The following is a 26,272-nucleotide window of genomic DNA, read 5'->3' as shown; positions in this document are numbered from 1 at the left end:
GAGAGCTGAGTAAAATTTTAGACATACTAGTTTTGTTGAGAGATGGTTCATCTCAGCCGTTAATTATATGCTTGCGATCACGCAATCGTATACATCTATGATCTATACATTTTCTTTGGTTTGGACAGATAATAGGCTGTTGGCCTCGTTCTATGAATGACATGTGATTATCTTTGTTGCCTCATGTTTGGATAAATTAATATAATGCCTCATCTAGCACTAGAAACAGGAATATCATTGATACCTTGCTAGATCAGATCCATGTAGCGTATTCCATGAACCATATAATCGGGTAAAGAGTATTACATAGTAAAGCCATGAATGCACATACACTTGATTACTCGTTATAGTAATACAGAATCATGTGACCACGCGTTCTGTGCCGCGTCCCGCAGGCAGAGACACTCGTCTACCGGATAGCACGATACAACTAGCGACAAGTCTAAAGGTCAAACGATATGGTCTATAAACCATTCAAACCTCCTTTGATAAGGAAGCCTGTCCAGGAATCGAGCGCAAAGTCAAACCTCCCCACTGATACACAGGATAGCCATGGCCCGCCAGCTAAGAAACCGCGTCTGCACCAAGACCGTACCGTGGACAGCACAGATTTATCAACAACAAGTGATAGGAAGCCTTTGGCTCAGGTGAGCAATTTAGGTGAATCAGCAGGTGGTAAAGTCAAGGATGATGTGTCAACGGGGGAGAGGTACTTTAATGCTTTGTGGTATGAATTCCTAACTACAAAAAATGAAAGGTTACTTGAAAAAATATCAGATATATTCTCAATTCTTATAGGAGAAAACCAACCACGAAGAAGAACAAGACATGGGATGGTGATGGTATTCTCTCAGTCCGTAATGGCTTTGCCTACTTACGGGACATCTCAGGTAAAGACATGGGCCGGACGATGTACACTTCTCACCCTGAGCCCGGGACGATGCTATCGATCGGAGGCAAAGAAGTCGAGATCGATTCAGAAATTCCCAGGAAAGAATATCTCTCTGGGAAACAGTTCTTAGAAATGAAACCTAGCCCAGCTTCTCCGGTAGCGCCACCGAAGAAAAGGTCTGTGCCTGTGTTGGGAAATAAATCGAGTACATCTATCGAGAGTCAAAGCGAGAAGGGACGAACGCAGACAATCCCTAATCCTGCATCAAGAAAGTCGAGTTCTATATCTGGTGCATACAAAAGTCCCCTTTTGGAAAGCACTGTGACCCCGCAGGCATCAGCCGAGGAGCCTATTCCTCGCCATGACCCCAAACAGCCTGGTGCACTAGTGATGAAGCGGCCAGTATCCGCTCCTACAGGGAAAAGGATTGTCGATGTCGTGGTTGACCCCATTCTAGCCAAACACTTACGGCCGCATCAGCGTGAGGGAGTCAAGTTCCTTTATGAATGTGTTATGGGGATGAGATCATTTAATGGCCAAGGAGCCATTTTAGCGGATGATATGGGTCTTGGTAAAACGTTGCAGACAATCACCCTACTATGGACCTTACTAAAACAAAATCCGATATATGACAACCCTCCTGAAGTTAGAAAGGCACTTATTGTATGCCCCGTGACTTTGATTAACAACTGGAAGAAAGAGTTTCGCAAATGGCTTGGAAATGAACGGATTGGTGTATTTGTCTTTGATGACAAGCGGAAGCGACTGACGGATTTTACAAAGGGTAGGGCCTACAATATCATGATTGTCGGTTATGAAAAACTACGAACAGTGCAAGAGGGGCTAGCAAGAGGGGCTGGAGTCGACATTATCATCGCAGACGAGGGTCATAGACTCAAGACTCTTCAGAATAAAAGTGGACAGGCGATCCAGTCGTTGAACGCTTCTAAAAGAGTGATTCTTTCAGGTACTCCCATTCAAAATGACCTGAAGGAGTTCTTTGCAGCGGTGGACTTGGTTAACCCGGGTGTGCTGGGAACCTTTAAGGCATTTGTGCGCGAATTTGAGGGTCCTATCGTGAGAAGTCGACAACCAGAAGCCACAAAGAGAGAAATAGAGAAGGGGGAAGCTAGAAATGAAGAACTCCGGGAGCTTACCTCTCAATTCATGCTACGACGAACAGCAGACATTCTGGCAAACTACCTTCCGCCAAAATCAGAATACGTACTCTTCTGCGATCCGACTCCCACTCAAGCGAACATATACCAAAACGTGCTCGCTTCGCCCGTTTTTCAATGTGCCGTCGGCAATACAGAGAATGCTCTGCAGCTCATTACCATCTTGAAGAAGCTCTGCAACAGTCCCTCATTGCTCTCCCCAAGAAATGCAGACGAAAAGCCCGGTGAAACCATTGCTGCTCTATTGTCCTCTCTACCCCCGAACCTACAACGACACTTTTCGCCATCCTCTAGCGCTAAGATACGAGTACTAGACCAACTACTTCATACACTACACACCTCAACTTCGGAGAAAGTTGTTCTGGTCTCAAATTACACATCCACCCTAAATCTATTAGCCACGCTTCTAACATCATTATCACTCCCATTCTTACGGCTGGACGGCTCAACTCCCGCACAAAAGCGTCAATCCCTAGTCGAAGACTTCAACCGCTTCCCAGCGGACCGCTGCTTCGCATTTCTGCTATCCGCCAAGGCAGGAGGCACCGGGCTGAACCTGATAGGCGCCAGCCGCCTAATCTTATTCGACGTGGACTGGAATCCAGCCACCGATGTCCAAGCAATGGCCCGAATCCATCGCGATGGCCAGAAACGACATTGTCGTATATACCGCATTCTGCTGAAAGGCAGCTTGGAAGAGAAAATCTGGCAGCGCCAAGTGACCAAGATCGGACTCGCAGATAGCGTCATGGAAAATAAGAATAACGCCTCCCAGTTCTCCAGAGATGAGCTGAAAGACCTCTTCCGGTTAGATCAGAAGAGCAAATGTCAAACGCACGAGCTTCTAGGCTGCGATTGCGGAGGTAGAGGACAGAATGTCTCAACTCCCGGCTCACCGAAAAATGGAGACGGCGAAGAAGACGTCTCAGATTCGAACCACTCAGAAGCAGAAGAGGACGATTTTCCAGACCTGCCAACCCTCATTAAGGCTTCCCAACTGGACATGGAGAAACAAGAGCGACTGATTAGGACAAAGCGTGCGGCACGCACCGGTCGTAGATCGTCCGAAAGCTCCGGTGGTACTAAACCTGCTAAACAAAAGAACAAGATGCAGCAATCGCTGTCTCAGTACTCTCATATCGACCCCAGTCATCTCTCAACTGCAGGCGATGAAACAGAAGACATCCAACAAGCTATTGATGACGGTGTACTTCTTTCTTTGCTGAAAGATGATGATAATAGAATTGGTTTTATTTTTAAGAAGTCCAGCGCGGCAGAGGCAAAGGATACGAAGTCGTCAGTACCCGTTGTTTTGTCGGACTGAGGATAGAATATCCTTGGTTTGATGATCATTTACTTGTATATGCTACTACTTGCATTGGGGGCTCATATGGATAATCAGTCTTATCACATATATAAAAACTTATGGTTCCAATCACAAGACTATAGTTTGCACAAGGAATACAAAGATAGTACCATGACGCGGCTCGGGAATATTCACAGATGATATTATCTTAGGACAATAACCGACGGAAGAGTACAACGCACAATCATTTCTTGCCTCGTAAACACACATACATACATACATGCAATGACATCTGGTCTCGTAACTCACATAGAGAAAAATGTAGCAACATCGGCTAAAGGAAGGAAAACAGAAAAGAGCAAAGCGGCAAACTAAAGGGGGTATGGGTATGCAGGGTAAGAGTATCTATCAATAGAAGAGAAAGATAACCGGTGCGGGGTTCAAGACCGGGATAAGTCATAGAACGAGCCAAGAAAACAAGACGGTGATAGAATTCGAATAAATGAGTGGTAAAGGGGTCGTGAAATAGATAAAATTGAAGGCGACCAAGCAGTCAAGGAATCTAATATCTGAGTTTTCCGACGAGGCCAAAGGTATATGCTGCCTCGGCTTCGCTCTTCATTTGGATCATGTAAATCTTAGACGAGCCACCGGTAACACCGCCTTTCTCAGGCATGGCGCCGCCTTCAGTCTCTTCCCAAACTGACACAGCGATCCCCGTTCTCGCTACTCGTTCGAAGGAACTTTCAGGAAGGCAAACGTCAAGGAGAACTTCACCACGTGTCTTGCCGCGGATGAGGATACGCTTCTCGGAATCTATAGCTCGTCGGGGCGAGGTGGTCCCAGAGGCTGGTGGGCTTCCATCAACAGCTTCTGCTCCAGTACTGGTATCGCTGGGTCCACCGGTGGCTGCTTCTGATCGTCGAGGATCCGTGGTCGCCGGCATGATTGTTAGCCTAGCGGCACCCATATCACGCCATTTAGATTGAGTTTCGCGGATGTAGAGTCTAATCTTTGCGTTCGAGAGACCGATGCCGTCGACGTTCTTAATAGCGGCCGCTATCCGGCCAATTCCAGAAGTGGATGTACGGTTTGTTCCTGAGCCGGCAGAGCTTGAGTATAAGCTATCTTCTTTTTGGCCACTCCGAGAAGTCACTGAGGATCGTGCAATGCTGAACATCTTGCTTCCTGCGCCAAATCGTTTCAGGGCTGAGAATGCACTACTCATGGTCCCAACGCTACTTTCGGAATTATCAGCAAGTGAACGAGGGGAGCTCGACGCACGGTAGCTCTTCCTACGACGTGGCCAGCCGAACAAACCTCCACTCTTGGCGGGACGTTCAAGTGGGGTAGGCTGTTGTATGAAAGGACCTCGGGCATTTTGCAAAGCTATGTAGGTGGGGTTGTTGATGCGCGCCTGATTTATGAGACTATACAAGGCTTCGCATTCATCAGCATTGCGGGAGCGAAACATAATATTGTTGCTCCATGATACCTTAGACCGTTCAGTAGGAGGAGAACGGATACTGATATCAATGGCTGTACCACGCCGGATGGGTACAAGGGGAGTTAATTCGAGAGCGATCAGTGGTTGCTGCTGCTTGGACAACGCACCATCGTCACCCGCCGATTTTGCGCTGTATGCTTCCACAAGCCCAGGACTGACACAAACGTTACATTCATCGGGCAGAAGACTCTCCCAGGAGCCCTTATCAGACCATGCGAAGATGGAAGCAACCGCGGTGGACGACTTGTTGGGCTGTGAAGGGACGGACCTATATCCACCCTGGGAGACAGAATTCGATGGAGACAGAGAGCTGGTTGCCGACGTGATCGCGGAGGCCGGTGCGGTCAATTTTGAAATGTGGTGCTCTTGGAGCGCAGGAAGTTCATCATCTGACTCATCATCAGAGCTGTCCGATCCCGAGTAATCCGATTCAGAGTACAAGTCGTAGCGTCGCACAGTTGACGTTTCCGAGTCAGAGTAAGTTTCGTCGGATGCCGTGGAAGGCTCGTATTCATGCTTCAAAGGAGAAGACCCACGGCGCCTTGGCAAGGGTCCACTTGGACTGAGAACTGGTGCGTTCGAAAGACTCGACCCTGTCGAACTTGGGGAGCGAGAGTGTGGCGGGGGTGGAGGGGGTTCTTCACCATTTGTTGGTTCGGAAGTGTCGGATTTGGAGCGAGAGTGACCTTTCCTCCGCGTAGGACTCTCGGGTAAATCATATGGATCTAGCACGAATTCGTCGTCCGACGTAGATTCCAAGGGCTCAGCAATATAGGTCTGACTGCTTCCTGTCCTGAGCTTGGGGATAAGAGGTAAGTCCATAGACGGTACAGATGAGACTCGCGGAGAGATCGCTTCGGGTACATCCTTTGTAGGCGTCTTCGGGGGATGAAGTTCTTTATGGGCTTTCTTTTCGTCATGATCTGGGCGATGAGTTGTAGGGGCTGCCTTAGGGCCACCGGCATTGTAATCTTTTGGCAGACTAGGGACTGGGGGGTTCTCCTCGTCATGTCGTGCAACCCTCTTTGCTTTTGATCGTTTGAGGCTAGTGGGGGATCTCGGATCTCCAGTTGCAGCCCTTCGTGGGTCCCTTGAATGTAGTATGGACGGCTGAGCTCGTGGCGACCGCTTTGTTGGTGAATCTGTTTCTTCAGCAGCGTAGTCCGATTCACGAGTAATCGCAGTCTGTAAGGAAATTCGTGATTCCGTGGCTGAAGACGATCCCACCGTGCTCGGGTCTGACAAATGCTCCCTAGGCGAAGAGCGCCGCAGAGTACCCTGAATGGGCTTCTCACCGATAGGAATGTCGACACTGGTAGGGTTCGGTGGAGTTTCTTCAGTTGAGAAATCGTTACTGGAGGAAACAATTCTTGCTCGTTGCCGCTGCTTCGCTCGCTCAACGAAGCTCTGGGTTCGACAAATCGCTGGCGGCACAGGGTTCAATCCTAACATTTGAACCCACTCAAATCCAATATCCTCCTCGTCAATCCGGAGAACGAGTATTTCCTGCCATGCATTTGGTTGGCCCGGGGGGCTGCGCAACATGACTACGATTTCTCCTTTCATATCGCCACTGCGAGCAGAGACAAATGCAAGATCCATTGGGGGAAAGAGTAGCCAGCGGTCTGCATGGTCTATCTCACAGATAAGCAGATCTCCCCCAGCTCCATTCTCAGCGGAATTGTCTCTCAATAGCAGCTCTGCGCGACAGTCTATGACCTGGCCGGTAGAATGGTACAGAGAAAGGTTAAAGAAATCTCGAGCTCGGACCCTTCGAGCCTTATTAACAGTCACACTGGCAAGCGGTCCTAGAGTCGCAGGGTCACGGGCCCGTGTTGGATCAATGCTAGCAGCGGATTCATCTTCTAGTCTCGCCCGCTCCTCACGCGCACGACGACGAGCATCGGTTACCAGGTTCTGGTAGGCCATCGATACTTCATCGGCCCTTTCAGATGGCTGGAGCATATTGATCCCCTTGAAAGTCTTCGCGAGATATTTAAGACGTACCAAGGGTCGTTTCAGGAGATACGCAACATCAACCTTCTCGCCATCACTGTCAACGACATCTCCATTCTCGTCCCTGGCCATTCCTTCATCCAAGCTCTTGGTGTCGGCATTATCCATTGCTTCGCTTTCATCGAGGGGAGCTAGGTTTACAATAACATCCTTGAACCCCAATCTCCAGGACTTGAGGTAGTCACGATACACTTTCTGCGCCCCCTGCGCCCATGTAAGCAAAGCATCCGCATTGTCCTGGGGAATCCGCTTATGCAGCGTCTTCAGGCGCTCAACCGCAACGCCCATGTCTACTATTGGCTTGCTAAAATTCAATTCATCCTTCGGATCCATCGATGGCCGAAAGAGACCAGCGGCAATCGCGGAATCAGATTTTGAAAGAACACAAGTAAGTAGGACGGGAATGACTCCACCAACGAGTGTCTTCAGCTCGCGCATATATTTGGTCTCGTCAGCCGATAGTTCTTTGAGCAGGTCAGACACGGTGGCATTGGGGATGCGGCTTTTGTTCGTGCGGATGCTCCGGGCCGACCTGATACTCCTACTCCTACTGTTTGGAGCGGAGAGGACCGAAATAAGGTCGTCATGCGTAGTAAGTCGCCTCTTCAATTGGGTTGATATAACTGGAAGAGAATTGAGATCAAATTGGTCCCTTTCTTCCTGATCTTCCTTTCCCTGGGCTGAGGCCGACTCACCCTCCTCTGATGGGTTCTCAGGAGCGGGAGCCAGGGACGGGCCCTCGTCGCCTGTCTTCATTGACTCAACAGACGCAATAGTGGACAGTCGGTGATCTCCGGTACTGGGAAATGGTCGTTCGCGGTGGAGCGGGACCGGAGCATTGTTGCCGGACACCTCAGAACTCTCTGAGATAGTTTGTGTTTCTGTCAGCGCAATGTCTTGGACCTCTTCGGATGCATCCTTTTCGGTGGAAGCATTATCTTTATTACTAGGCGAAGATCGACTATGTTTCTGTCCAGCAGATCGCGTCTCACTCATTACCGAGGCGGTGTCCCTTTGGGCCTCTTGTGAAGCAATTATCTCCTCTGTCATTGACTTCACTCGCTCCTCCCTACTGGGCACTCGTCGCTTGCTTGTGCTCCTCCTCCCAGAATCGCTTTCCACCACTGAGTCGGTGATACGGCTATGAACTTCGTCTCTTTTTGTTGACAGCTTGGCCCGATTACTCTTGGTATTCAAAGGCGCAGGAACTTCCACTTCTGGATCAACATCGTCAAAGAATGGATCCGATGTGCCAGATAGCCATGCCTCAATCTTTGAACCCCGAGTGGGAATGGGTTTCGAAGGTTCAGGTTTTGTAAATATCTTCCTTGATTCACCCAGCATGTGCTCGAAAATGCCACCCTTAGGTATCTTCGGCGGGCCACGTGCTTTAGGGGCAGTATTTGGATTTGTACCTCGCGCACGGCGTCTTGAGAGCTCGGAGAAATCAGCTTCACTTGTCGTCCACTCAAAGTCATCGCCATTGACACTGCCTTTCTTCGAAGCATCTTCTGCCAATTCTGATCTGGTGCCCACATGCGGTTTGCCCGAACTAGTCGGTCGCGAGGCAGATTTAGTCGATCCGTTATGCGACGTAGTTTCTTCTTCAATCTTGCTCCCCAACAGGGAGTCGCCCTCCCGGTATACCCTCGATTTCCTCCGCTCTCTGCTCCTTGAGCCCGCTCCCGCTCGCTCTCTCTCCACGCTACGGGCAGATGGGGAGGATCGCGGTTTATCAGCTTTCTTAGTCTCGTTTCTCCCAACCCGCGAAGTCCGTATTGGTTCATTAGTCGTGTACTGTGAAAGGCGCTTAGGCGGTGGTAGTTTCGGAGAAGGAGCATGTGTCGGGGTGCGATTCAATTTCCAGTGTTCGTCGCTTATTACCCGCTTCCGAGGAGTACTTTTACTTCGTTTTCTCGTTGTGGGTGTCCTCGTGGGCTTAGATTTAGTATCGACGGTGGAGTTCTCTTCATCTTCTTCGTAGTAGACAACCTCGTCGGCTGTGATCACACCCCCTCCTTGTTGTTGCCATTGTCGGATCTTCGCCCGCACCGAATTAGTGTCGTATATCCCCAGCGGCTGACCGATATCCAGCGGTTTCTGCTTCGTTGGGGATGATTTAGTATTTTCCCCAGGATTGGAGGAGCGATGCGGCGTTGCAGGAGACGGCATCGATGCCTGCGACCGATATAATCGTTAGCATAATTTATGAGAAAGGCAAGTTAGAGTATATAAAGAATGAAAATAGTAATGGTTTCGAACTGTTGCTCCTGAAATGGCGGCTGGTGCTTTTGTTGATAGCATGTATTGTACCCGACGACGTCACTCGGAGATTGTTTGTTTATTGGCGGTAATTAAGGAACCATGCAGGGGTTTTATTACTTACAACAACGGAATCCCAGTTGATCTTCCAGAGAACACTGTCACAGAAGGAAGTCGATCACAGCTTCCAAGAAGGAAAGAAAAAGAAAGAAAGAAGAGGGAAAAGATGCAGAAAGAGAATGGAGAACAGGCGGTGGGCGGGTGGTGAAGATGGGGAGGTTCCAAGTGACTGACTTTGACTTCCTGCTGATGATGGAATTGCGGGTCAGCTGCCTAATTCTTTTTTACGTTGAAGATAATAAGAAAAAAATATAATTCTAAAAATATAATAGATATTTTTACGATGGTCATAAGGAACCGTACTTGTAAACAATCATGTATAATATTCCCACTATCGACGATATTCAATGCCTTGGGTTGGGTAGGGAAAGTACGGTCATTGTCCAATGTGGTAGATGATTCGATGGCTGTTCAAGTGCAGGTATCAGATACCAGTCAGGTACATACAGAGTACACTGGAGCTACGGGCTGCCGGGGAAACCAAAAAGATCAACACTGAAAGAGTTGGCACCAAGGCAGGAGTGGAAGAGAATTGGTCTAACCGCTTCCGGTTTGATACATGGGCACTCAGTGCCCCTCACCTATTTCCTATTGGACGCCTGCGGTCTGGACCGTTTGAATGCTGCCAGTGTCATGGATCCCCTGCCGCCGAGGAATGAGCTTTAACCCTATTAATATATATATATATATTTATTTGGACTCCAGATACAGTTATGTCTTGTCCCACGCAGACGGCTATTCAAGTGAAACAAGTTAACCCTGTAGTATCCTTGACCGGCGGTGCTCCAATGCACTCTACCGCTGTGATTCGTTCATGATCACGTCGAGTCCATATCATCGAGGGGTGCGAGTCGAACCAGGTCAGTTCATGATCAGTGCCACAGTACCCTAAGACTAGACGCGTCGGAATGGGGGGATCATTGGTTGGTTGCATGTCTATCAAGACATTGGACAGTCAATATTATCATGACCAAACAGCATTGTCGGCAGTGATCCACTCGTTACGCGCCTCGAGCTGAGAACCGATCCTATCTACAGTAGCTATTTATGTATCGACGAGTGTTTAATTTGTCTTTTTTTTTCGGCGATTTAATGCGTATTAATTTATTTATAGTTTTTTGGTGCAAATCATCCGAAAGGGTGTATAAATAATTAAATATATACCCGATGCATAGAACCCAGAACCCATTTTCACCTCCATCCTGCTACTAGTACTCAGATAGATACTAGTACGCCACCTTCGCCGACCCTCATTGGGTCTTACGGCCAGATGCAGTCGCCTCCAGCCGCTCGAATGCGTTTTTTACTGTCCTTACACTCTGCAAGAAATAATCTAAATCCCAAGGTAAGCCGTTGCTCGGCGGAGGCAGCACGATAAACATACAGAGTGGAACCACAATCCAGATAAAGTTCATGAAGAAATAGTACACCCAAAAGTAGAAGCGTTCTGGCCGGCAATACGGGCGGTCGTGAGCGTAGTGATCATACAAACTGGTCGCATAGTACAACGAATCGCCGTAGAGGTGGCTCAGGCAGACGGTCATTTGTAGCGGATGGCGGAGAGAACTTCGAGTGAAAATGGAATATGCGACCAGAAGACATAGAGGACCCCAAACGAGCTGTTCAGCAGCTCAGTCAATTGCGTTGCCCATATTTTACCATATGAGCTTTCAGGAGGGACGTACCACAGTGATGGTCTCCATGCAGAGGACCATTGTGTCCGCTATCATGTATCTCGAATCGGACAAGGCATACTCTTTCCATAGTTGCCCGAAGAAGTCCTGGGCAGAAGCCATGTGATGATGATTTAACATAAAATACCCTTCAAACATGCAATGCGTAGAACCCGCTATATGCTCACAATAAATTAGTGTTGAACCGTGCCACAGGGCCTGAACAAGCTGAGAGGAACCATACATAAGAAGAACCACAAAATAGCAAACCGATCGGCCTTGCTTAGATTTGGTCGAAGCACGCTAGTTAGGCTGAAGACTGTGCCTAGTAAGGTTGCGGTGCCAATGCTGGCTGTCGTGAGGAGCCGGAGAAGTGAGGCATCATTGGGGACATAGTCGGTAATTGGTGCATCGAGAGGATAGTACGGGTGCAATGGATGTTCAGAAAGCATCATGGGCAAAGAATGAATACGGACAGGATCTTTTGATGACCAAGAGAAGAGATCGGGCGTCTTATTGTCTACTCTTGAAAATGTGTTACGTTGAGGCAAATCGCGGCTCAAAAGACTATTGATATGCCAAGACAATGGGGCTCAGGTGAGCGATATCGATTAGGACTGCTTCAACCGGGTTCAGCCATCATTCTAGCAGAAGAGTCTGGATTAGTATATAGGGTAGCTCCTTACCGATTGTCTGGTCACTGAGAAAGATTGGATTAATTGTGCCAGTGTGATGATGGGTTTCCCAAAAAGGTTAAATGAGATAACTCATACCATACTAACCGGGTCAGGCTAGACCAACTCTTCCTGCCTCAGGCTGTAACCCAAGCTCCATCGGGATCTCCACAATTCCCTCCGTGTTATCGTCAACGTCGATGGTCGGGTCCAAGGTCCGCATCTCCTCAATGCTACCACACCCGTGAGGACGACCATTTGGACCATCTAATGGAGTCTGGAAACTCCTTTTTTCACGCGCGTTCCTACAATGGCACCTGGTCCTTTTAAAAGAACGCCTCTGGGGCTTGATGTGCCCCGCTCGCCTGCCTTGGAGGCGCCGCCTCCGATTGCCGCCTTATTCGTCATCCGCTTCGACATCAAGGCCGGGTAAGTTAATTCTATTTCATCCACCGAGAGCGTACTGACTGTGGAGGTAAATATAGCTATGTGGTGTCGTGGAAGCGTACGGTTGCTGGAGGTGAGTAGTATATTCATAGTGATCGCTGCTCTCCGCTCGAACTTCGCTAACTCGCTTCACCCGGATGACTAGCTGAAGTTGAAGGAATCGTCGAATACAAGTCATTGCCATCTGGTTTGCACAATGTCTCGGAAGATCTAGTGTACGTTGGAAAATGCCGGTCGCGCTCATTCTCCGGTTAATGGTCATTTCAGGTACTTCGTACATGAACAATATGCTGGAATTAGCGCCTTTGTCAATCGGCCTGCGGAGGAAGTTGAACGTAATGCAAAGATGTTTGCTGTTGGAGTTCTAGTACCCTTGAGCTCTGGAAGACTAGGGAAAAGCTGGCGGCATGCTCCAAAACTCAAGGAATTGGCACAGTGAGTAGATCCCTTGTACATTTCCCGTGGGCGTTCGTCTGTTCTAACCTCTGCAACCTTATTGCAGGAGTTATGCCCCTGACATGTCTAACACTGAGTTATTATCGAAGTACTGGGAAACATATGAGATCCGTGAGAGCGACTTCTCGGGCATGCCTCCGGATTCTCCTCTTGAATCACCTCTTAGCCTCCGGCTGCGCGCACATGGAGAGCGACCAGATAACTCACACAGAAGCCGTACATTCAGTGACGCTATTGTGCTGGAAACGCCCAGGCCGGCCCTGACGCCTTTCCATCCGGCTTCATCACTTCCCGGGTTTCTTGATTGTTTTGGGCCTCTCATTTACCCATTGTACAGAGCAACATTACTACGCAAGAGAATACTTTTCATGGCTGAAGCACCCGTCCATATGCCTTGTAATTATGGTAAGCCCTATATTCTTGCTTTTTGGAACCCCCGTTGACCTAGGGTAGTATACGATTTGTCTCTGTTAGCTTCCTTGCCTAATTCGCTTGTTCCACTACTCCCGTCAACTGGTATCCCTAGTCTGCGACCTCGACCACTCTTCAACGTTGGTATCCATGATATCCCGTATCTCGCATCTTTTGCAGGTGTCCCAGCCAACGCCCAGCCACATGCTGCTTGGATTGCCTGTAGCACGGATAGTGTGCTAACCATGAAGTCCGAGCTCTTCGATGTCCTTGTTACGTTACCCCCACCTCACTCTAAGGATGCAGCTGAGAGGGTATTCCCAAAGATTTCTGTATTGCCGTTACCGACTGCGAAACACAACACACCTCAAGCGATCCAGTTGAAGGCTACGCAGCGGGATGCGCGCCGCTATGCTATACTTCGCAAGGGCTTGCACCAAGTTGCCTCGAGCGACGATGGCCAGGCTGGAGAGGACGATGATTTAGATGCAGTGTCAACCTATTCGTCTAGTCCCATTGTTGAGCCGATCTCTTGGACTCGCCTAGCCTACACCTCATTTATTTGGTGGGCGTCGGCTGGTGAGAAGCGGGATGGGCTATCAGAAGAAGAGGAGGAAGAGCATCAAATTCAACAAGATACCCAACTTCTAGCGAGCGTAGAAAGCCCCCCTAGCCCGCCTTCTGGATCTATCAGCCGTAGGAGCTTGCAACCATCGGATACACCTCGCCAGCCTCCTGAGATTGCAATTGTGGCATACTTCCGTCGCATGACTACTCAGCTTTTCGTTACCCTATCCGATGCCATCGCACGACACGACAGTCAAAACGCATCTGATGAAGAAGTGGAACCCAATGACGATGATCATATTCCCTACGAAGACGATCCGGGCGATGACCTCGAACCTCCTGTTACTATAGGCCGCCAATCTACTCGAGAAGATGATAGATCTCCACTACTCCAAGAGGAGCCATCATCTGGCTCATCGCGCGGCAAGGACGAACCAATCAAAATTACCACGGAAGACATGGCTGAGATGGGACTAGATGTTTGGAGCGCAGCAGACCGTATCTTCGTCGAGGAACTGGTCCGCTGTTGGTGGGGTCGCAAAGCATATGTGGACTGTGCCCGTATACGGTGCTGTGGGATTTCCATTATTTAGATATAGAGTCATCCTATGGATTGTTCTTTACTCGAGGGACTTTCAGGTAACTTCCGTGTATAACAACATGCATATTATGGAGTATACACTCAGTTACTATAGTGTGCCTTAGAAGAAACAACCCAACTGTATCGCCCTTCCACTTGGTTCAAAAACTCAGGTCTCGTTAGCTTGGGTGGTTGTCCTGCATAATATGCAGTTCTACTCAGAGTGCTTCCCCGGTGGGGTCTTATGTTTGTTTCGCCCGCACCCCCGTGATGGCGGTGCGACTCAACAATCCATATTCCCGTGGAGGTTTTCCTCGAACTTATACTGAGTTCACCAATATAAGGTACCGGATTACGTCGTAGATACAACGCATTCAGGTTTTCGAACCCTACAAAAAGCTCCCAAAGTACTGTCTACCATCTACTATCCGCATAAAGACCAAGGGACCTCTTCCCGCCATTGCAAATAGGCAACGTTTCACCTCTCCTTTACCTGGAATCCATCTATGCCTTAGTCAAATCACGCAAATATTTCTTATCTATTCTTCCCCTACGTAAGAGCCATTCGCCTCACGAAGCATTGTTGAGCTCTTTCTAATGAGACATCTAAACTCAAATATATCACGTGATCACAATAACCCTGGATATAATGGTCACGAAAAGAAAAATAGGACTAATCATGCCAAGGATGAAAGAATGATAATTTCATGTCAAATCTATGGCATTTATTACCAAGAGATAATATGTCAAATGGTATCTTTTCTGACCAGTTACCACTCGCCACAACGATACATACGGATCTTCTATAAGCCTATCAGTGACAGTGACAAGAGTGCGAGTGAGAAGAAGACCTGCGAAGCCTACAGCACTACAGCATAATCTATCCCCAAAGTTTCAAGCTCATTCCCACAATCCGCCCCTCACCTAGAGATCAAACGACCGCAGAATACCATGAAGCTCCACCTTCACTGCAGACAGCGCCACTTCCCTACAAGTCTCTTTAACACGCCGAGAAGCCGTCGCTCCAGGTATAAGGACAACGGTGCCACAAACCCCCGTATTTCGAATGTGCACGAGTCCACACCAGACCTAACTGCTTGGCGTGACCCCGGCGCCCAGGGAACACATTACGCCCGTCAACCAGGTCAAGGTTTTTAGAAAGCTTCTGTCCCACCATCAGTAAAATCGTACATTCACCAGAGAGACAACCCGCAAGTATATGCAGACCCACCTCGGGTTAAGACCCCCCAAATATATGCCGAATATCATTGTGTAGAGTATCCTCCAGCCTAGTAACCCCCGTATCCCAACGGCGCATAGGCCAGAATCGGAACCCCCAACTCCTACATGCGGCTGCCACCCCGTTGGTAAGTGTCTTGGTGCTCCAGAAGGAAATCTCGACATCGACAACCCGGGCGGGACACATAGCATGCGCATGCCGGATCTATCGTCGCAGCACCTACTTCCAACAGTCCGACGGCGCCTATCTGACCCTCGCTAACGAGCTCCTTGAGCGCCCCCAGCGTCCCCTCGATGGGGACATCACGGTCCATGGCGGGCCCAAAGATGTCAATTTTCTTGACCCCGCCCAGAATGCGGTTGTGTTCTTCGGTGCTGGCGCGGATGCCGTCCCTGGTGGTGATTGGGGATAGCGTTGTGGGAATAAAACATGCGCGGATAAAGAGGGCTACGTTTGAGGCGCCTCGGGCCTTTTTTCGAAATAGCGGCGGAGCAGCCAGAGGCCTGCGGTTGGTGGCTCTGAGGGGACATTCCATAGACCGAGGAGGATCAGACTGTGGCGGAACTGGTGATGGCCGCTTTTATAACAATGAAGGCTTAGTCGCATCGCGTGACTTGGGGGCGTCATGTCATGCCGAGTAGGCCAAAGCCTGTGGTGGGGAGAGGATTCGAGGTGGGCATGACGGTATTACTTGGAGTAGGCCCCTTTTCATGGACTAATAGCAATAGAAAAAGTAGATAGGGCTATTACTTGGTGATCTTCAGGCTCGGACGAGCTGTTCGAATTGTCCGTCTAACATTATAGCAGGCCGGGGTTAGTATGAGTTTATCGGACTTAGACACGGACAATGAAGCCGAATTTAGGGATCGTGATGGGTGCTGTAGATATCATGGTACACTTGTATTCGTCTGGCTAGGGAACAGGAGCAGAGTCGAGTAAAGCAAATTAACGAACCCCAAGTGTTAGTTTGGTAGTTAAGTAGAAGATTATTACAAACTGTGCTTGCTAGCAAGCCCATGTATAAATCTCCCCGAAGGCCGAAAGGGACCCATCTGGGTGCTCAGTTGACCATTTGAAAGGCATTAATGGTGTCAGCCTTTTCATTTGCCGTATCGTAGACAGTCGCTAATTACATAAGGAAAAGTATATACAAAACGACAAAAGAAAGGGAAAATGGTGAAATGAAAGGATTAATGCACGGTAGAGTTGGTACGATGCAAGCTAAGCATGCAAAAAGGGAGGAGAGTATTCTAGCCTGACCAAATCTCTCTATCTTTAGGGATTAGAAATAAAGATAGGCAGAAGACCATCAGGCAGAGAAATTCGTAAAGGCGAATGAGGAAACTAGAAACCACTGAGCGGTGATTGAAAGATCCGTTAAAATATTAGTCTAAAAACTTCCCGAAACGCCGTCATCTTGGGTCACCAGGGTATCATTCGAATAAGGTATCCAGAGTAAAGAAAGACTCAATACAAAATGTCGTAAACATCCAGGAGGGCATGTGAAGTAGGGAAGATGTTACCGGTGGTACATCCTAACTGGCGCACTCATGTCCCTTCGACTCCGTGTCTCGCTGTGCCTTCCGTCTGGATTCTGAACTGCGGGGATCCGGCGTGCTCTAACAGGAGTCACGCCCATGCCACCAGTGCGTAGTGTACTTTCATTAGCACTAACAGATCTCTTCATGGCCCTTCGTGCTCGGATTTGTGCTAAGGCTTCCTCTCGGTCGATAGGCGTTCCCGGGACACCGTGTAAGTAATTTTGCTCCAATACTTCATTTCGCAACGGTATTCTCTTGATACTATCACGACCATCGATATTACCTTCAAGCAGATGCTGCTCTGGTACTTCAGACTCCCATGGCACGTCACTAACAGCGGGGCAAGGGCGAGCCTCAGAGGCGCAGAGCGGAGCAGTTTCATGGACTGTCTCAAAGGGTGTCTCCTCCCAGGGTACCTCATACTTTGCAAGTGGGCTATTAGCCTTGGGCTGAGGGGTCGACTGCTTCTCAAGACCAAATTGGGAAACCTCTAAAATATTATACTCCGGCTTTTTGATCGGAGACTTCCGCACAGGAGATGGGATAGTATGGAAAGTCCCGCTGGTAGGTGAAAAGGTGATAGTAGTCTCCTCGGGCGGTTCCTGATCTTCTGTATCCGGCTCCTCGGCGGGTTCATTCGACTGACCAGAGCTATTATTCGGAGCCGAGAGGGAGGCTTCAATATCTGTATTGGGGATGGGCTGAGCATCTTTGTCACCCACATTTTCGCCTGCCCCGTCGGCCCCATCGGTGCTTTCTGTTTTGTGGTCTGTCGTTTCATGCGTGTGGCTTTCTTCCAGCATTTCTTTGATGCGGCAAGAGCATCGTTTAAACATGCATTCCACATTCATGAACTGAATCAGATCTTCCGCATCAACCCTCCTTCGTCGCTCGGTTTGTAGTTCCCTTTTCAATAGAGCCATTTCATCCATTTCCCATTCGAACAGATCGTTCTCTATCCACACACCCTTTTTCTGAGTTTCATTCCAAGGCCTAACATTTGAGACTCTTGGCCTCTTTGGAGGAGTATCTTGGGCAATAGAAGTGTTGGGGCGATCTGTCGCTGGCGTATCATCAGATTCTGCCGCGGATCGTTTCGGCCTTCGAGGAGTCGGCGTCTTAAGGAATGCAAGGTCGCCTTCCGCGAGTGATAGTCTTCCAACATTTTCTTTGTGCATCTTCCGAGCACGTGCTTCTAGGGCGTTTGCATGGTTGTTGGCATCCGCTGCTCGCAGGCGTCCCTTCAATACCTCAATTTCTTCCGTAAGACCTGCAAGTGTGTATGCACGCTCGAAGGCCTCCTGTTTTGCTTTTTCCTTCGCTTCCCGTTCTGACTGTACTTCATCCTTGAGCGATTTGGCCTCTGATCTTGCCTGTTTCAAGTCTTCCTGGACTTTCACCAATACAGATCCTGCGCGAAAAGCCTCTTTTCTTGCCTTTCTAATTTCCTTCTCAAACACTGCCCTTTCATTCGTTTGGCGTGCCTTTGCTTTCTGTAGTTCTTCCAGTAATGACTCGAGTCTCTCACTGATCCGGCGCTCACGGGATTGGGCTTCCGAGAGTTCAGCAGAAACATTCGCCAGTGCAGACTCTGCCTCCTCACGGCCAAGGATGGCACGTTGAAGGGCTGCCGAGTTTCCGGCAGATGACTGTGACTGGGCTGCCGCCGGACTGTTCCCTCGCGACAGATTGTTCAGAAACGCAACTTTGGCTTGGACGTCTGAAAGACCTCTAGGCTTCCGTTGCATACTGCGTATATCATTAGGTAGCGATGGTGAGTTGTGAAATGTTTGTTGATTCATACGCTCCGGCGAAAGAGGATTCAGTACCTTCGTTGGACTTGAAAGAGGATTACTGAGCACTTTTGAAGGGCTAGACATCACGCTTGACGGGGAGTCCATGACCAAAAGCTATATATATTATCCGGTTAGTAGAGTAGAAGGTATCCCCACGTTGGGCATGACAGTCTGCCTTGGGAAAAAATGTATTGAGGGGAAGAGCAAGTCCCGTCGTTAACTGATCGTTGTGGAGGTGTTCGGTTGATCCCTATCGGTGACGCACCCACAACAACGCCCTTTAGCTTGTTTATTGCCCACCAATAGAGCGTCAGGTGACTGTTGCCCTTGACGACAAAGCCTTACCGGATGCGGTTACGTTACTGTCACGTGTATGAATATATCCGCTAACCCCTAAACGGAAGCGAGTATTCCACGTGGTCTGTGCGTTTGGCTTGTGATGCCGTCAGTTAAATCTGTATAAATTTGTATAGAGTGTCTGTCTACTTCTTCAAATATGGTAGGCCCTTCTTCGAGAACCTCTCACAATCATTCTATGATATAGTCTCATCTATTTCCTAGATATATACCGTGTATGTACTTCATGACTGTCAAGATATCTGGTGAACCTGTCTGCTAATAATATCACTGTGCGTACTAAGTTCTGGTTAAACATGCGTGAAATCGTTACCCTTCAGCTAGGGCAGCGAGCCAATTATTTGGCCACTCACTTCTGGAACCTCCAGGTACATACTATTTGGAATCCAAGGCCCATGCACTAAATACTAAACATACTCACTTAACTCTCAAATATATAGGAGTCGTATTTCACTTACAATCAAGAAGATGAATCCCCCGTGGATCATGATGTTCATTTCCGTCCGGGCATCGGAGCAGACGGAACAGAAACATTCACTCCTAGGACCATAATCTATGACTTGAAGGGTGCCTTTGGTACTCTCCGAAAATATAATGCCCTATATGAATTAACAGAGGATGCGAACCTTGGCCAAAGCTTATGGGACGGGAAAGAAATAATACAACAACAGCCGGCAATTCCTCAAAGTGACTATCAGAAGAACCTAGATGCGGGATTTCCCGCTCCCCAACTCACAACTGAGACAGTCCGGTACTGGTCGGATTACAATCGGCTCTTCTATCACCCGCGTTCAATTGTCCAGCTGAATGATTACGAGCTAAACAGTAGGATCATGCCATTCGAAGACTGGAGTGTCGGAGAGGATCTATTTGGTGACCTGGACAAAGAACATGATCTTCTTGATAGAGATGTACGACCGTTCGCGGAAGAGTGTGACCAACTACGTGCGATTCAGTTGTTCACAAGCGCGGATGATGCTTGGGGTGGCTTTTGTGCCAGTTACGTCGATAGACTACGAGATGAATTTGGCAAAAAGCCAATCTGGGTATGGGCAATCGAGGGTGGATCGAGGGTGTCTCGCGTGAGTCTTTATTTTCTCTCTTTCCGATGAGTCTAACTTTAAACCCGGTCTCAGCAAACCCAAGTTAAACGGGAAATGAATAAAGCTCGGTCCGTATACAACATTTCTCCCCAATCATCACTGTATACCCCAATTATAGACCCGCCCAGCCACACTCCAAGCACTGTGCAGTTCGACCCAGAGTCTGAATGGCACACAACTGCACTAATTAGCTCTGCTATGGAAAGCGTCACGCTTCCAACTCGCCTTCGTCGCTACCATGACTTCGAGTCCTCCTTGGCTGGTGATGATGGTACTCGCAAGATTTTGGAATTGCAATCCTCTATTATTCCAGACAATGAGAATGATGAAAGGGACCTCTCTGTTTCTAAAGGACCATTGGCCGAGACAAAGGCTTCCGAACAGGAAGCACCGAAACCTCAGACACAGTTTGAGTTAGATTTTAGCTACGATGGCAATAGAAACGGTAACTCACATATATTCAACCAGCTTCAAGTTTGGCGTGGAATAAAAAGCAACCAGGATGATGGGTCCGCACCTCAAGGCGACCTTGGGCTTGCTCGGAAACAGCGCTACTACAATTCGGCGCCCATGTTCCAGAGGTGAGAACCAGCTTCTATACGTGATGAGAGTTCTCGATCTAACATGAGAAATAGCTTCCATACACCCCTGCCGTTCCCGATCGTTGACAGCTACCCCCGAGATATGTTCCTGAGAGCAAAGCAGGATAAAATTAACATTCTTGCAGCGCTGACTGTGTCTTCTCGGACGGCGGAAAAAATCAAGCTAATGGAGATAAGCGCTGGGCGAATTATTGGGGTTGATGAACGTGAAACTCTGGTGAATGGGTTAGCGGAAATCCGAGAATCTTACGAGACCGGATGGATGAGCGACTCTGATTTTGACGATGAGTAGTGGCTTGACGGTATAGTGGCACTTGAAATATTTTATTCAATTTCTATCTTATTTATTGGGACCGATTCTCCGAGTAAAACCGAGAGACAAAAAGAAACAGAGAGTCCTCAGCTAGGGCTGAATTAGTACATAATTAACCAGTAGTTAAGTGGCCCGTGATCTGCAGGGACCAAGGGTGCAAACACATCCGGCAGTGTTTGCATCCCTCGATCCCAAACGTGTCCTCTCCTAGAAAGTTCCCTTTGATATTTCGGCATCGCAAACTATTACTCATGCTTACTGCCAGGTGGCCAGTAGTTCAGTGCGGGATCGCGTTCTGGATGGCTTTATTGACTTAAATCTAAATGTACGCCGCTTTCCCCTCTTCTCATCCAGCCGGTTATCTTCTCCAACTGACTCGTTTCTCATAGTTTACCACAAAGCTAGCCTCTACCGGCACTTTAGGTGCATTTTCGGCATTTGGCCCACACACCCTTTTGCACATATTCTTGAAGGTTGTCTAGACCTGTCGGGTAGTGGCGTTTTCTTTATTACTCGCATATTCAAAGTAAAGAGACCCCTACTCCGGCAATTGTGAAGTGAGGAGAACTAACCGTTTAATCACATCAAGCATATAGACAATGGCTCCCAAACTACGGCATGGTTCGCCGCGATTGTTCATGTCCTCTCCCATTCTTTCCGTCTTAATAGTACCGTTTTTGCTATTCTTCCTTGCCTTTCCTGCCCCTGTCGCCGCTGCTGGGTCCGCAGTGATCGGTATCGATGTCGGTACAGAATACCTTAAAGCAGCACTTGTGAAACCCGGGATTCCACTAGAGATTGTGCTCACCAAAGACTCAAAACGTAAGGAGTCGGCCGCTGTTGCGTTCAAACCCACCAGGGACAATGCACCATTTCCCGAGAGGTTCTACGGCGGCGACGCCCTGGCACTTGCCGCACGGTATCCGGATGACGTCTATGCGAATCTGAAAACACTATTGGGAGTTCCCTTTAACGGTGACGGGAACGAAGCGGTTCAAACATATCTTAGCCGATATCCCGCATTGAAGCTGGAAAGCGCTGGTGAGCGGGGAACCGTTGGGTTTCGGAGCAATAGGCTCGGCGAAGAAGAAAGAAAGGATGTTTTCCTTGTGGAGGAACTTTTGGCGATGCAGTTGAAACAAATCAAAGCCAACGCCGATAGCCTTGCCGGCAAGGGTTCGGATGTTAGGGATGTGGTGATCACCTATCCCTCCTTTTACACGGCTGAGGAGAGGAGAAGTCTAGAGCTGTCGGCGGAACTCGCGGGTCTGAATATTGACGCTCTTGTTAGCGATGGTCTCGCTGTTGGGTTGAATTATGCAACAAGTCGGCAGTTCCCTAGTGTTTCAAATGGGCAGAAGCCCGAGTACCATGTCGTCTACGATATGGGTGCTGGCTACACAACCGCTAGCGTCCTCCGCTTCCAAAGTCGCTCGGTGAAGGATGTTGGAAAATTCAATAAAACAATACAAGAGGTTCATGTCCTGGGAACGGCCTGGGATAGGACCCTCGGTGGGGACTCTTTGAATGATCTCGTGGTCAGGGACATGATCGCAAGCTTGGTTCAAGACAAGAAGTTGAAGGACCGTATTACAATAGCTGATATTGAATCTCATGGAAAAACTATGGCGCGACTTTGGAAGGACGCTGAGAAAATTCGACAGGTCTTGAGTGCTAACACTGAGACTGGAGCTTCATTTGAAAGCCTCTACGAGGAAGACTTCAATTTTAAATACCGCATTACTCGCTCTACATTTGAGCAGCTTGCTGAACAGCATATTGCTCGAGTTGGAAAGCCTCTGGAGCAAGCTCTAGCGACCGCTGGAATGCAACTGGATGACATTGATTCAGTCATTTTGCATGGCGGAGCTATCCGCACCCCATTCGTTCAGAAGGAGCTAGAACGGGTCTGTGGGACTTCCAACAAACTTAGAACAAGTGTTAATGCAGATGAGGCTGCCGTTTTTGGTGCTGCCTTCAAGGGAGCTGCCCTCAGCCCTAGCTTCCGTGTCAAAGAAATCCGAGCTCACGATGTCTCCGGTTATCCCGTTTTGTTGAAATGGCCTTCTGAGTCTCGGGAGAGACAGCAGAAGCTATTCACTCCGACCTCTCAAGTTGGTCCTGAGAAGCAGGTTACAGTGAAAAACCTTGAGGATTTTGAGTTCAGTTTCTACCAGCAAATTTTCTTGGAGGGTAACGTGGTCGAGTCTCCGATTTTAGATGTACAGACACAAAATCTCACTGCGTCTGTCGCTAAATTGAAGGAAAGCTTTGGTTGCTCTCCTGCAAATATGACCACCAAGTTCTCTATTCGCTTAAGCCCTGTTGATGGCCTACCCGAGGTTGTCAGCGGCGCCGTGAGTTGCGATGTTGAGAACAGCAAGACAGGGAGTGTTGTTGAAGACGTCAAAGGCTTCTTCGGTTTGGGATCTAAGAAGGAACAAGCCCCCCTTAACGAAGATGGTGAAGCTAGCGAGTCGATCACTTTGGAACCGGAGGAACCCCAAGCCTCGACGACTTCCTCGGCAAGCGATGCTACTTCTACTACAAGTGCGAAGGAAAACAAGAAGGCTGCTCCCTCGATTAAGGTGGAGACTATTCCTATTCGCTTCACCTCGTCTCCTCTAGGAACCCCTGCCCTATCCAAGGCCGAGTTAAGCCGTATTCAAGCCCGTTTGGATGCATTCGATGGCTCTGACCGCGATCGTTTCCTACGTGAAGAGGCTTTGAATGAACTGGAGTCGTTCATCTACCGAACCCGGGATTTGGTAGAGGATGAGGAGTTTAACAGAGTGATTAAACCAGATCAGTTGGCCGCTCTCAAGGAGAAGTCTGCTGCTGCCAGTGATTGGCTTTACGATGACGGCGAAAACGCCAAAACCCCAGAGTTTCGAGAAAAGCTCAAGTCCCTTAAGGACATTGTCAAGCCCGCACTCAAGAGAAAGCAAGAAAATGCCGCTCGCCCAGCTCGTGTTCAAGTTTTACAGGACGTGCTAAAGAACGCCAAGACAGTGATGGAACTCATGGAGAAGCAAGTCAAGCAGGACGAAGACCTGTACTCTGCATCTCAGTCTGCCTCGAGTGCGCCTTCCACAGGTGAAGAAAGCACTTCGACTACCTTGGGCGAGCCATCTTCTACCACAGAACCTCTTCAAGATCTGGACGAAGACCCATACTCGTCTACAGCATCTCAGTCAACATCGACTGCCTCGACGGCCAAACCCACAGGGCCGAAGTACTCGATCTTCCAGCCATCCGACCTTACTAGTCTGGCTCAGACTTACGAAACTACCAATACATGGTTCGAAACCCAGCTTGCTCTTCAGGAGGAGTTGACCGAATCTGATGACCCAGCTCTGACTGTGGCCGAGCTCGATACCCGTCTCAAGGAACTCGAACGTACCATGAACCGGGTCTACGAGAAGATGGGTGCGGCAGCAGCCAGGTCCGGAAAGGACCAGTCAAAGAAGAACGGCAAAAAGACCAAATCCGAGCAGGCAGGGAAAGAGAAGCCCGCCGAAAAGGAGAAGTCTGAGCAGGAGAAGCAGAAGGCCAATATTAAAGATGAGCTGTAATAGTGCTTCCAGGTGGAATGATGGAGTTTGGCTTGAGCGTTTTGTTTCTCTGTTCACATATATTTTTTCATTTTTGTTACAAACCTACTTCTCTCTGAACTGTGTTTCTTTGGTCTGTTCAAGGTCAGGGCTCTTGGTTAGCTTTGGCCTTTGCAAGACCTTGACCGTGGCGTTCATCGCGCCTCATTACTCTGCTTAGCATCATCTGCTTTAACAAAGACGGGTCTGTAAACTAGATAGAATATACTGTCAATGTGAAAAAGAGAAGGCAAAAATAAGACTATCGTCGTGTCATAAAGTATCTGGTTGCTATTCATACAACTAATATTATTCTGAAAATCTGAAGCCTATAATCACAGGGCATGATTGGCGTAATCATGTCCCAACCAGTCCGGGTATTTGTATGTACAATCGCTTGATGTTAATCAAAAGTAATAAATGCTTCTCACAAACATATGCAAAGGAGAAAAATAGAACGTCAACCGCAGAGAAAAATACATCCATGAAAGAAAGCAGGTCGAGCTCAAGCTGAGCAGCCCGGAAATTCGAAGTGTATGACTGGAGTCAGTCCATCAATGATATCGTGCTCATAGCTGCTATCATATATCGCAGAGAGCAATCGTTTTCACGCAACGCTGGTCCAAGACAAAGAGATACCAAAACATACCACACGGCCAACCACTTAGGATAGGTCCATGTCGATTTCTTCGCGTCTGCGAAGGAATGCGGGCTCTTCAAAATCATCGACGTTAATAGTTCCTTGCGTATTCACGGCGACAAATTGACGCCGTTGCTGCCCCAGAGCGGGGGTAAGGATGGTACGGCCAGGTACCGAGTTCATCCTTGTACTCGGCTCCAGAGGACCCTGCCAGGTAATCCCCCAAGGAGTAGACAGGTCATCCAATTCATCGTCGAAATCATCTTCATCGCGATCGTAAGATCGCTTCTGCCCGTTTATATGGATAGACTCGATAGACTCCTGACTGCTCGGCGGCAGGGAGAATGCATCCCCGTCATCCGTGATGAGTTGATCTTCGTAATCCACTTTGTTATGGGGCAAGGAGAAACCCCGAGACGTGGGTTGGATTGCAGATCCGCCAGATTTTGACATGCCACAAAAGGGGGCCAGTTCGGCATAGGCAGTTGGACATCTGACGGTCGGTGTCACGTTCGAGTAGAGAGTTGGTTTGTCTTCTGACTTAGGATTTCGAGTCTTGTATCCTTCTGCGACTGATTTCCGGACGCGCATGCCAACTGAAAGAAGCGACGCTTGGATCTTTGCATCGACGGCGGGGGTGGGGGAGGATGTGATGGTGGAGTAGTGGGTATATGATAAGTGAGGGGCGGAGGCGTTATCGGCAGGATCTGATTCAGTTGCTGCGGGGAAGAAGGAAGTTATCGGAGGTTGAAATCTTCTGCGCTTGGAAGCCGGATTATTGTTCTTGCTCATGTGAAGGGAAGAAGACATTTTGGTCCGGTCTGTCTGGTCTTGTACTGTATGGCCTGGTTTTTTTCCCTTTCCTTTAATTTCTTCTAGAGTTTGGAGTCCACAGAAGCGGTAAAAGGTCGTCGAGATAGCTCTTAATGCAATGTTTCAAGGAAGAATGCAAGGGGCGGAGTATGACAAGTAGACAACTGGAAGCGATGAGGACAAGA

At 48.7% G+C, this 26,272-nt stretch overlaps 9 protein-coding genes across 9 annotated transcripts; 4 read left to right on the top strand and 5 right to left on the bottom strand.

The window, feature by feature from the left end:
* Positions 1–390: 390 nt before the first annotated feature.
* BDW43DRAFT_172099 (DEAD/DEAH box helicase) lies at positions 391–3,666 on the top strand. Its single transcript, XM_032038746.1, has 2 exons — positions 391–727; positions 799–3,666. Exons 1-2 carry the CDS (start codon positions 459–461, stop codon positions 3,392–3,394), a joined length of 2,865 nt encoding a protein of 954 aa, XP_031896928.1. The 5' UTR covers positions 391–458; the 3' UTR covers positions 3,395–3,666.
* On the bottom strand, positions 3,667–9,495 carry BDW43DRAFT_172095 (uncharacterized protein). The gene is made up of 2 exons (XM_032038745.1): positions 9,286–9,495; positions 3,667–9,224 (listed from the first exon to the last, which is right to left on the bottom strand). The coding sequence occupies exon 2, from the start codon at positions 9,069–9,071 to the stop codon at positions 3,939–3,941; it is 5,133 nt and encodes a 1,710-aa protein (XP_031896927.1). The 5' UTR covers positions 9,072–9,224; positions 9,286–9,495; the 3' UTR covers positions 3,667–3,938.
* A 970-nt stretch (positions 9,496–10,465) lies between these two features.
* BDW43DRAFT_286730 (EXPERA domain-containing protein) lies at positions 10,466–11,574 on the bottom strand. Its single transcript, XM_032043079.1, has 4 exons — positions 11,199–11,574; positions 10,967–11,130; positions 10,666–10,900; positions 10,466–10,614 (listed from the first exon to the last, which is right to left on the bottom strand). Exons 1-4 carry the CDS (start codon positions 11,407–11,409, stop codon positions 10,532–10,534), a joined length of 693 nt encoding a protein of 230 aa, XP_031896926.1. The 5' UTR covers positions 11,410–11,574; the 3' UTR covers positions 10,466–10,531.
* Positions 11,575–11,744: 170 nt separating this feature from the next.
* On the top strand, positions 11,745–14,638 carry BDW43DRAFT_286727 (uncharacterized protein). Its single transcript, XM_032043078.1, has 6 exons — positions 11,745–12,057; positions 12,114–12,148; positions 12,221–12,290; positions 12,343–12,510; positions 12,578–12,936; positions 12,985–14,638. Exons 1-6 carry the CDS (start codon positions 11,939–11,941, stop codon positions 14,100–14,102), a joined length of 1,869 nt encoding a protein of 622 aa, XP_031896925.1. The 5' UTR covers positions 11,745–11,938; the 3' UTR covers positions 14,103–14,638.
* A 661-nt stretch (positions 14,639–15,299) lies between these two features.
* Positions 15,300–15,873, bottom strand: BDW43DRAFT_286723 (uncharacterized protein). The gene has a single exon (XM_032043077.1). The coding sequence runs from the start codon at positions 15,862–15,864 to the stop codon at positions 15,433–15,435; it is 432 nt and encodes a 143-aa protein (XP_031896924.1). The 5' UTR covers positions 15,865–15,873; the 3' UTR covers positions 15,300–15,432.
* A 789-nt stretch (positions 15,874–16,662) lies between these two features.
* BDW43DRAFT_286722 (uncharacterized protein) lies at positions 16,663–18,888 on the bottom strand. The gene has a single exon (XM_032043076.1). The coding sequence runs from the start codon at positions 18,769–18,771 to the stop codon at positions 16,849–16,851; it is 1,923 nt and encodes a 640-aa protein (XP_031896923.1). The 5' UTR covers positions 18,772–18,888; the 3' UTR covers positions 16,663–16,848.
* Positions 18,889–19,179: 291 nt separating this feature from the next.
* On the top strand, positions 19,180–21,099 carry BDW43DRAFT_172053 (misato family protein). Its single transcript, XM_032038744.1, has 4 exons — positions 19,180–19,391; positions 19,464–20,105; positions 20,160–20,707; positions 20,762–21,099. The coding sequence occupies exons 1-4, from the start codon at positions 19,320–19,322 to the stop codon at positions 21,018–21,020; spliced, it is 1,521 nt and encodes a 506-aa protein (XP_031896922.1). The 5' UTR covers positions 19,180–19,319; the 3' UTR covers positions 21,021–21,099.
* Positions 21,100–21,283: 184 nt separating this feature from the next.
* Positions 21,284–24,867, top strand: BDW43DRAFT_286716 (Hsp70 family protein). The gene is made up of 3 exons (XM_032043075.1): positions 21,284–21,366; positions 21,431–21,567; positions 21,631–24,867. Exon 3 carries the CDS (start codon positions 21,641–21,643, stop codon positions 24,614–24,616), a length of 2,976 nt encoding a protein of 991 aa, XP_031896921.1. The 5' UTR covers positions 21,284–21,366; positions 21,431–21,567; positions 21,631–21,640; the 3' UTR covers positions 24,617–24,867.
* Positions 24,868–24,899: 32 nt separating this feature from the next.
* On the bottom strand, positions 24,900–26,241 carry BDW43DRAFT_286714 (uncharacterized protein). Its single transcript, XM_032043074.1, has one exon. The coding sequence runs from the start codon at positions 26,082–26,084 to the stop codon at positions 25,299–25,301; it is 786 nt and encodes a 261-aa protein (XP_031896920.1). The 5' UTR covers positions 26,085–26,241; the 3' UTR covers positions 24,900–25,298.
* Positions 26,242–26,272: the final 31 nt, after the last annotated feature.

The sequence above is a fragment of the Aspergillus alliaceus genome, assembly GCF_009176365.1.
Source record: "Aspergillus alliaceus strain CBS 536.65 unplaced genomic scaffold BDW43scaffold_46, whole genome shotgun sequence".
In the NCBI taxonomy this organism is placed as follows: Eukaryota; Fungi; Ascomycota; class Eurotiomycetes; order Eurotiales; family Aspergillaceae; genus Aspergillus; species Aspergillus alliaceus.
The sequence above is the reverse complement of the archived record's forward strand: the minus strand, read 5'-3'. Positions and strand labels throughout refer to the sequence as shown.

Coding starts and splice junctions, on each gene's coding strand:
- BDW43DRAFT_286714 (XM_032043074.1), bottom strand. CDS start 26,084: ATGTCTTCTTCCCTTCACATGAGCAAGAACAATAATCCGGCTTCCAAG.
- BDW43DRAFT_286722 (XM_032043076.1), bottom strand. CDS start 18,771: ATGGACTCCCCGTCAAGCGTGATGTCTAGCCCTTCAAAAGTGCTCAGT.
- BDW43DRAFT_172095 (XM_032038745.1), bottom strand. CDS start 9,071: ATGCCGTCTCCTGCAACGCCGCATCGCTCCTCCAATCCTGGGGAAAAT.
- BDW43DRAFT_172099 (XM_032038746.1), top strand. CDS start 459: ATGGTCTATAAACCATTCAAACCTCCTTTGATAAGGAAGCCTGTCCAG. Junction 728..798: donor AGGTACTTTAATGCTTTGTG/GTATGAATTCCT, acceptor CAATTCTTATAG/GAGAAAACCAACCACGAAGA.
- BDW43DRAFT_172053 (XM_032038744.1), top strand. CDS start 19,320: ATGCGTGAAATCGTTACCCTTCAGCTAGGGCAGCGAGCCAATTATTTG. Junction 19,392..19,463: donor CTCACTTCTGGAACCTCCAG/GTACATACTATT, acceptor TCAAATATATAG/GAGTCGTATTTCACTTACAA. Junction 20,106..20,159: donor GTGGATCGAGGGTGTCTCGC/GTGAGTCTTTAT, acceptor ACCCGGTCTCAG/CAAACCCAAGTTAAACGGGA.
- BDW43DRAFT_286730 (XM_032043079.1), bottom strand. CDS start 11,409: ATGATGCTTTCTGAACATCCATTGCACCCGTACTATCCTCTCGATGCA. Junction 11,131..11,198: donor TATTTTGTGGTTCTTCTTAT/GTATGGTTCCTC, acceptor GTGAGCATATAG/CGGGTTCTACGCATTGCATG. Junction 10,901..10,966: donor GCATGGAGACCATCACTGTG/GTACGTCCCTCC, acceptor GCTGCTGAACAG/CTCGTTTGGGGTCCTCTATG.
- BDW43DRAFT_286716 (XM_032043075.1), top strand. CDS start 21,641: ATGGCTCCCAAACTACGGCATGGTTCGCCGCGATTGTTCATGTCCTCT.
- BDW43DRAFT_286723 (XM_032043077.1), bottom strand. CDS start 15,864: ATGGAATGTCCCCTCAGAGCCACCAACCGCAGGCCTCTGGCTGCTCCG.
- BDW43DRAFT_286727 (XM_032043078.1), top strand. CDS start 11,939: ATGGCACCTGGTCCTTTTAAAAGAACGCCTCTGGGGCTTGATGTGCCC. Junction 12,149..12,220: donor GAAGCGTACGGTTGCTGGAG/GTGAGTAGTATA, acceptor CCGGATGACTAG/CTGAAGTTGAAGGAATCGTC. Junction 12,937..12,984: donor CCATATGCCTTGTAATTATG/GTAAGCCCTATA, acceptor GACCTAGGGTAG/TATACGATTTGTCTCTGTTA.